We start from the raw sequence: 9,550 nt of genomic DNA, 5'->3' as shown, positions 1-9,550 counted from the left end.
TCTAATCTAATCTAATCCCATGTAGAGCTGTCTGTTTGAGCTTCTTGTCTGGATTACCACATCACAATGAGTCACAGAATGAAAATGGACTGTAGAAGGCAAACATTTAGGGAATCTATTTTTTATTCTTTTTAATTCTTTTTTTGCGAATCGGGCCTTGCTATACATTTCTGTGAGTGGTTAAATTTGCGATCACAAAGTATTTGAAGGGATGGAGAATTGTACACATTGCATTCATGTCAGGATCTGAGTTAATGTCTTCATGCATTGTTAAATTCGCAAATAGCACTCGACTTTCAAAATTCGAGAAAAATAAACATCCCACATGTCATGTGTCATTGTCATGTGACTGATATGAGTCTTGCACAGTGGTGTATAAATATATCCATCTAATACATGTAATTGAAATCCCATATCATTTGGGAGAAACACTTGTGTACCCTTTTTAGGATGGGAGGGGGGCATAATAAATAAGTATAACTATTAAATGCCAATCACACAATACATTTCATCCACCAACATCAATCCAAAATGCAAATATTTGTGTAAAATATGCTGTTGAAGTACCAGAATTGTGTGAAATGTATTACGGATACATAGATCTGCATTACTGGCATTGTCCTAGTTTTTCTGTGCAAAGAGGGAACTTTCACATCTCTAAACATGAGGGAATCTTTCAGGGTTAAAAACATTTTAAGGAATAAGTGGAACATTGCATTTCTATCAAGAAGGTTTACAGTTGATGTCAGCTGCATTCCTTTAAGCAACAAACCTACATCGCCAGGATGTTTGTGCTATACTTCCTCTCTTTTCTTTTCTTTTTTCTTTGGGGGGGGGGGGGGGGGGAAGGATCAAAGCAATCTATGAAAGACGCTTCTACACCGAGTCACATTTGAATGTTTATCACAGCTAGACAGGCATATTGGGCTCTTCCCTCCTTCCACTGACCACGATGACAGTCTGTGACACAGTGAATGGTCTTTGTCACGTTTTACAGGTAACTGTCACACCAGTCTTTCAAGCAATTGAAGCAGTCCGAGGCTTGTTTCCTGTTTGCTCCTCCTTCTTCCTTCAACCAGTCTCGGAACATGTCCTCATCTTTCTTCAGTACCAGGAACTGACCCAGCAAAACATAGGCCTATGAAAAATAGCAAAATTCATCAAGTAAAATGTTTTAATGGAACAATTATTGTTGTTGAAGACATTAAAAAAGGTCAAAGTAAAGGTGTAAAAATATAAGAAGCGTACTACAAAGTATGTTCTCCGGTAATCTAAGGGGAATTTGTCCCAAAGATATGTGTACTCAGGCTTCACCATTTCATGATGTTAATCATTTAAGGACCTGACTTTTTACTTCATGGTAACAATAGTTCTAATATTACCTGGTACCACGTTTGTTATGATTACAGGAGTGCACTGTATCCAAAGTCTCTAAATTGTTAAATTCATAAATGATCCCCAAATTGGCAACACATCTTAAAAGATGAAAGTTAACATTTTGTTCTCAAACTTGTGATTATTTTGAAGTTTTGAAGAAAAGGTTGTTGTGGAGGAAAGCTTTCGGGAGAGTACTGACAGAAATTACCGGTAAGAGAACCACGTACACAATAGCACCAGCCCTGTCACTCATTTGATGATTTGGTGGGTTTGAAAGCATGAAAGTGATTAATGTTTCCTGAATTTTCCTGATCTGCTGTTGCTATGCAAACAATATAATCTTGATGTTATTTTTCTTGCAGGGGCACATTTAATGCCATATCTGAACTGGGGTGTAGTCATAAATTTCCATGAAACTACTGTACAGCACTTGTTTGTCCCTGGCAGGTTTGCTGATAAGCAGAGGCACTGTGTAATATTGGATGTCTATAATTCTTCTGCTTAATGAATATAGAAATAATTTCTGTTCCATATTTAACTACATAACTGTTAAACCATAAACAAGCTATACACACACTCACACACACCACACACACACACACATACACACACACAAATAAAGGTAAAAGTGTCCTAAAGTGCTTGGAGAGTTTTTCCTGAAGATACAGAAAATGGACAGTGGTCAAGTTTTGGAATACTATGCAAATAGCTATTTCACTAACATAATAACAATAAAATATTTCCCTTTAAAATTTTGTACAAACAATCTAATAAATACTCACTTTGTCAAAGCCTTTGTCTGTCAGACGACCACCAATGACAGCCCCTATCCCTGCCAAGTCTGTAACTGGCTTTTCTCCCATGGGTTCTGACACGAAGTCTCTATGCTTCTGAGAGGTCGTCTGTGCCATTGCGATGAGTGTGTTCTTTGCTAGATAGCTACAAGGAAAGTCCTGAAATATCAAAGAAAAGAGTAAAATTGGCTTAGAGAACAGAGTCAGATGCAAGAAACCTTCATGGCTGAAGAGGGCTCAATTCACATCTCAATTCACATCAGACCCTAATCAGAAGTGAGGGTATAGTTGGTCTATCATGAAGACCATGCTGTCAGTTTTACTACTACTGTACTATAATGCCTATACAGTGGACTCCTGTTATAACGGGGACAGGCAGTTTTCTTTCGTTATATCGAAATTATAACAGGACAAAATAACAATAAATATGTAATACATAGATATGTAATAAATATGTAATTTAATACTTTGAATATATTTGATTTGTATACTTATAATACTGCTGTTTTGGGATTTTATTATTTCAAAGATATGTTACATCATAATATTTCATGTACATGTTTTCCACTAATAACGAAATTCATAAATACGATACACGAAATTGCAATAGATTTCATATGTGGGTAGTAAAAACAAATCTGGTTTCAAACTCCGTACGTCACCAATTTCCGTTAATCTGGTATTCGATTCCTAGAGATATTTGTTCACGCAATAGTCTGTCCTCATTTAAGAAATTTTTGAAAATATACCTTCTAGCAAATCACACATAGTCAATCTATCATATCATTTGTCTTATGTTTTTGTTTTGCTTTGTTATGTTATGTTTTGTTGTATTTGTTGGTTTTCTGTCCATGTCTACACTTTGTACCTTAAAAATCAATTATTTTGTGCATACTCGTAAGGGAACTTACTTCACAAGGCCTTTTTGGCTTTATTCAAGTTATCTTTTTTCCTTTTCACTGTTATATGAAAATTATTGATTATCTTTTTGTTCTGTATTGTAAAATTCAATACTGTTTTATCCGAAAATGAGATGAATAAACGAATTGAATTGAATTGAATTGAATAATGTTGCGGCCTGAATTTTTCCTTCATTACAACCGTGTTCATCATAACGGGAGTGCATGGTACTAGCAAAAATTCAATCCAAAAAGGAGGGGGAGGGGGTATTTCTGTAAGCTGTAAAACAGAAACAAGACTCTACAGGATTTTACCAAGATCATTGATGTCAAGTAAATACTGCACAGTGAAAAACAATACAATTCCACACAAAGTTAAAATCAAACTTGCTTTCCTGGAGTTTTAGCAGAGTACAAGCAGACAAACAGAATAATAAATATACAGCTGTAGTTGACTTTTCAGTATGAACATGTCTGTCTTGGACAAAACTCTATGGGCTTATAGCGCAATTACAGACCAGTTTACAAAAGTTAGTCTGAAAGAAAGAGTGAAATTTCACAAGCATGACAGTGACAATTTGATCAAATAATGAAATTATGAAATTCTCAAACAGTTGAAAAATATGCAAATGAGTGAGCTGATGATGTCATCACCACACAATTTGTCACTGACCTCGTAAAAAGATAAGACAAAAAAAAAGCAAATCTCTTGCTATAAAAATTAAAAAGTGAATCTAATAGAGCTCTTACTTCAGAATAATGATCAGACAAAGGATCAGAATTTGAGACTATGGCATAATTGCACTAAAACAAAAAGTAACTGGAAATGAAAGATTTTATGTTCAAACTACAAGTTGTGAGGACCAGGTGATGACATCATCACTCATTTGCATATTCATATTGACTGTTCAAGAATTGTTTTGTATTACCAATACTTCACAAATTTGTCTTATAATATATTTACATTTCAGTGAAATACAAGCTGTCTATCTATTTCAACACAAAAGTTTAAATGAAATACAAGAATTCATTCAGAATAGTTTAGGAAATAATTTGAAGTTATAAACATGTATTTCTGTTCTCATTGTACATCAGTGCACATATCAAAATGAATTCAAAGTAAGGTCCTCTTAAAAACTCATTATTTTTCCATGATGAACACACTGCACACATTATTTTCCTTATTTCAATCTGTGTGATATATGATATAAAGTACTCTGGTAAAGTTAGACCTATAAATCTACCTCATATACGGTGGCCTTTTGTTAACTGCACAGTCGGAAATACTGTCAGCTGACCATTCTGACCGGGCCGACTGTGCAGTTAACAAGAGGCCACTGAGCAAGAGGCAGATTCATGAAATTATCGGTCTATGCTAAAATGTTTCTAGAATGTTTATCTAAGTTTTGCTATTCTAAGTGTAGTAAATCTTGCAGGGAGGTGGAAAGAGTTCCTTTTCACCTTCCTGTACCCCGCATTTTGATTTGCTACTCCAACTCACAGCACACACTAACTCTGGGGCACTCCTTGTACACAGTTCGGGCTGGTGGCATTGTTACCAGCACATTGGGCCGAATGCATAAAACAAGCAATTGCTTGTAAGCAATAAAATGCTTCAAGCAAAAGCACAAGCTCGTCTAGCAAAAGGTCTAACTCAAGCAATAGCTTAAATCCATATGCATAACCTTTTGCTTGTCATTCACAAGCAATTGCTTGCGTTTTCAACAAAAGGGACGTCACGCCTGTGCAAACACAAGAACAAAGGCAGGTGTGACAGCATGTATTTGAAAGGGCGTGTGTGTGCAGAAACATTTCCTGACATAGCAAAGGAGCTATGAAATTACACTCATAAATGCACACACAGATGCACAGACACATCTACACACACACACGTACTGGCTGATTCCCATCACTGCTTAGTACCGTAAAACGGGGTGAATAGGGACAAATTTAAAGTTCTTATGATTGTATTTTTTTTTCATGCAGCCTAGAGACTCGATCTTATGTGGGGATTTTATGTCCACCTAAAATACCTTTAATTTGGTATTGTGAAAAAAAATAAATATTTGGGGGAAAAGTATGTTTTTTGATAAAATGACGCTGTCCCTTTTGACCCCAAATTTGGGGTCAACAGGGACAACACTATTTTTTATCCCAAAAAAGCTGTTTGGAGGCATTTTTTTTTTCAATCCATCCAATGAATTGGATTAAGGGAACAACTACAGAGTTTAAAAATGATATACAAACATTTAAGAGCAATCTATTCCATTGATAAATCAATCTTTAACAAAAATTGCAACAGCCCAACAAAATGAGCTGATATGAAAAAATGTGACCCATCAGGTCAAAGGTTAAGATTGAAAAGTAAGTCAAAACTTTGCTAATCCATTGAATTGCACTCAAATATTAACCCACTTCTTCTTCTAGTGGCAAATCATGATGTACAATCTTATTCATACACTCTAAATTCAGTGTAACTTGACTCTTATGATGTCGGGGATATTTTGGGAGTTCTTACAGCAATTATAAGCTGGCACCTATAGTATGGGTCTGACCCAAACAGATGTGTTATTGGCATTAAAACATGCAGAAGAAAGAGAAAAGGGTCATGAAATACAAGTGGAAAAGTCCTAGCCTGTCTTAGGCAGTGAAAAAAATTCCCAAGAGGGTGGGTGGGGCCGGGGTTCCCAGACCCTTCCTCCCCAAGTTAGGGTTAAGACAGCAAAGTTCACTCTCATCTATGTATATAAAAGTGAAGCCACATATCCAAAGATCTTATTGCTCTCTTGTCAAGAGATTTAGAATAAAAATTCACACTTTTGGAAATAGCTGGACATAACAACCATTTCAGAGCAATTTATGACATTGTAATAGTTAATCACACGGAAAATTTAAAGGGCCAATCAAACGACACCATGGTGTCCCTATTCACCCCAGTCTAACTGATTTTTTGCCCAAGAGAAGAAAAAATGTGCTGTCACAAATTCCTGTAGGAATAATTATTTCATATTTAAAGGTGTGTTGTAGGACCTAATAGGCTAGATTCATGAACATTTTCCGCGAATTTCATTAATCAATGGCCACAGGAGCAGAAAAGTTTTGACCGCCCTGATTTTTTTGTGATTTTTTGAAAACTTTTTATTTGGACCTCCTGTACCCTTTAAAAAAATTTTCACATCAGGAGGACCACTTTCTGGACACTGTTGGATGGTCCTTCCATCCTGTGATAAAAGTAAGAAAAAAAGTTCAAGCAAATATGAAACATGCACATTCAAAAAACTTTTCTCGGTTTTGTCCCTATTCACCTCGCCGTCCCTATTCACCCCGTTTTACGGTAGCCCAGATTTACCAGGTCACAGGAGAGGTCTCCTTGCTCTCCTCTGAAGTCAGACATCCTACCTGTTTTCATCACATTTTACGAACTAACTACTGGACATTCCCATTGTTGAAAAGAAAAAATTTCTTACACTACTTGGAAGTAATTTCTTGTAGATTTACCGTATGCCACGACTGCACAAGTTTAGTCTTTCTTTGATGAATATGAAAATGAAACTTAAAAGGGAACGTCCCAGTTAAGCGAAAGCTAGAGCTCATTTTACAGAGCTTGGAAAATCGTAAGAAACTGCTAGCAAGAACAAGCAAAAGGTATGCTGTATGCATACGTTTTTAAGCAAATGTTTGGTCTCTAACTTCTAAGCAAATTGATTGCAGGCAGCAAGCAAATACTTGTGCTTGCTAGCAAAAGCTTTTTCTCGCAAGCAATTTGCTTGTTTTTATGCATAATATGGATTCAAGTAAAAGGCTAACCCTGGGGCGCTCCTTGTACACAGTTATACTGTGGGAGCGTCCCCGAGTTGAAAGAGTGCTGTCACTGAACTTTCTGAGACAACCCAAAATTTACGCGGCTCTATATCTAAGTTACATATTTCACCAGAAAAAGGCTTAATTTCATACTCTATATTATCTAATTCATACTTGTTGTTCACTTGCACACTTTGAAAATGATCCTACGGTCTTGAAAAGATGTTTTTCTACGAGTCCATCTCCGTTCTCCCCGTTCCTCCATTCGTTTTTCGAAACAACCTTTGCGAAGGCACATAGCACATTGGCGATATGAATATGCATGAACGGCACAATGGTTTTCGCCTTTGGACAAGGCCCTTTCGCTGTCACGCTGTGCGCTCACCTGGGATATCGCTTTTTCATTTCCCAAGAAAGCAACGCAATACAGCGAGAAGGCCTTGTGAAGAGGATACATTGCACTCCGGTTTACAAGCGCATGTGCACAGGCTTCAAATCCGTGGAACGGAGCAGTTGTCATTCTCACAGATTCCTCTTGACTGGATCATTTAAAGTCTCCAATATTTAAAGAAACAGACCACTGGAGGAGCAAAACTTACCAAGGCAAGTATCCTCGACAATTTGACCAAATCTGTAAGTATTCAAATTGAAGAAATTTGAAGTACTTAAGTTGGAATTTACCCACGAATCTACCCTCTACCGTGACTCGATATCCTTCCCTAAACAGCCCAAACGCTTCGCGTTCGGCGTTCGGGCTGTGTTTCGCAGTTTAGTAAAAGGCTAGCACAAGCAATTTGCTAGCTTTTATGCATCCGGCCCATTATTGAAAGAGAGAACTGCAGTGAGACAGAGAGATGTCTTTTCTGCTGTGCACTGTCTGCACGTCTGTGAGAGCTCTAGGATAACCTTGTTCTGTTTTTTGTAATAGACTAGATACTAGTATCTAATTGTAATGAGAATGTCATGATTAACATGAAAGATTATGAATGTTTCTTTAGCTTTGTTAAGTTTTGCCAAACTTGAATATTTGGTTAAAGATAATAAAAAGTTTTGGTACCTCAAAAGTTTCCCTGAATTTCTGTGTTTCAGGTTAAAGTACCTTTCATATAACTAACACTGTAAGACTTACTTGCCCCAAAGTGCTCTCATTTCTTAGTAATCAATAAATCATGCAATTAACTGCGACCAGCAGCCCCATACGCATAGCGTAATGGGGCTTTGCATTGTAGCATTCAGGATCATGACAGATTTAGTATCGCGGGTAAATATCAACTAATCCAAAAAATTCTTCAATTTGAAGACTTACCAATTAAGTTGAAGTATTGAAAACAGGCTTCGAGCAACGTTTGGTTCTGCCAATAGTCCCTTTCTGTTCGAATTGATGACTGAATGTGACTTGGTCGAGAGGATCTTGGGAGAGCTACATACACTGATTACTATGGCCAGCGCATACGCACACATCACATGCGAACAAATTTCAAATCCATGAACGGATAAAATGTTTGTGTGCGCATGCGCTGGCCGTCAATTCAGTGTAGCTCTCCCAAGGTCCTCTCGACCGAGTCACATTCAGTCATCCATTCGAACAGAAAGGGACTATTGGCAAAACCAAACGTTGCCCGATGCCTGTTTTCAATACTTCAACTTAACTGGTAAGTCTTCAAATTAAAGAAATTTGTGGATTTTAAATTGATATTTACCCGCAATACTAAATCTGTCATGATCCTGTAAGCTACAATGCGAAGCCCCATTTAGCTATGCGTATGGGGCTGCTGGTCGCAGTTATCATGCAATAATGGTTTCGTACAATACGTGTTCTACCGCGCCACCGTACGGCGGCGGCTCTGGTACGAAACCATTATTGCATGATTACTAAGACATGAGAGCACTTTGGGGAAAGTAAGTCTCACAGTGTTAGTTATATGACAGGTACTTAAACCTGAAACACAAACTAAGACAAGGAAATTCAGGGAAACTTTTGACGTATAATACCAAAACTTTATATTATCTTTAACATTAAAGCACCTGATGGGTAGAAACTCTACCACGTTTAAACTCCTTCTAGAGTCATCCATAATTAATACATCTCCCTGATGATCTGATAACCATGATAAGTTTCTATAACATTTTGGGCAAACTTGATGTGTCTCGAAACACGGAAATATAGACTAGACTATCGAGTCACCAGTGACACCACTTAACTTGTTATCAGTATCACTATAAGTATCAGGCCTTAGCCTTTGTTAGGCTTTAGTTGTGCCATGACGGCATTGACGTTAGCGTCTGCGCCTGCGGTTTTTCGTAATTTCCCTGAAGTTTATAGTGAAGGGATATTTCAACAATCTATAATAACCTTCAGAACTCCGGAAACGGTAAAATACTAATTAATAGACCTTACCCAATACTTACTCTCGAGATAGATGATACAATGCCGATTGCTAGCCGCGCCAAAACGTTGAAAACGTCTGTGTTCTGTGTGCAGCTGGCTGGTTAATACTGGATCTCGTGTAGTCAGTGCGCTGCAGCTGTGCTACAAGCCGTGTCATGCATACCCATCCGGTGCTGGTAATTCCCCCAATTGCCAATTGGCGTTTGGCTAAAATCCCCGCCACATATCACTGACGAAAACAAAAAGCGCGCTTAGGTACCACTGATTTGTATAACAGTGCAGCTAGTGCG

General features: G+C 37.6%; 1 protein-coding gene across 1 annotated transcript; it reads right to left on the bottom strand.

Annotated features, from left to right (window-relative positions):
• Positions 1 to 847: 847 nt before the first annotated feature.
• Positions 848 to 9,404, bottom strand: LOC139717005 (barrier-to-autointegration factor-like). The gene is made up of 3 exons (XM_071628524.1): positions 9,281 to 9,404; positions 2,160 to 2,330; positions 848 to 1,138 (listed from the first exon to the last, which is right to left on the bottom strand). The coding sequence occupies exons 2-3, from the start codon at positions 2,286 to 2,288 to the stop codon at positions 992 to 994; spliced, it is 276 nt and encodes a 91-aa protein (XP_071484625.1). The 5' UTR covers positions 2,289 to 2,330; positions 9,281 to 9,404; the 3' UTR covers positions 848 to 991.
• Between the last annotated feature and the right edge of the window lie 146 nt (positions 9,405 to 9,550).

Source organism: Diadema antillarum, unplaced genomic scaffold (genome assembly GCF_040938485.1).
Source record: "Diadema antillarum isolate AM-2024a unplaced genomic scaffold, OU_Dant_1.0 scf00000007, whole genome shotgun sequence".
Lineage (NCBI taxonomy): Eukaryota > Metazoa > Echinodermata > Echinoidea > Diadematoida > Diadematidae > Diadema > Diadema antillarum.
This window is presented reverse-complemented; position numbering and strand designations above follow the sequence as displayed.

Bases quoted from the DNA above. Each gene is read 5' to 3' on its own strand.
- LOC139717005 (XM_071628524.1), bottom strand. From the start codon at position 2,288: ATGGCACAGACGACCTCTCAGAAGCATAGAGACTTCGTGTCAGAACCC. The intron at 1,139-2,159 runs GTGAGTATTTAT...TATTTTTCATAG, and splicing joins CAGACAAAGGCTTTGACAAA to GCCTATGTTTTGCTGGGTCA.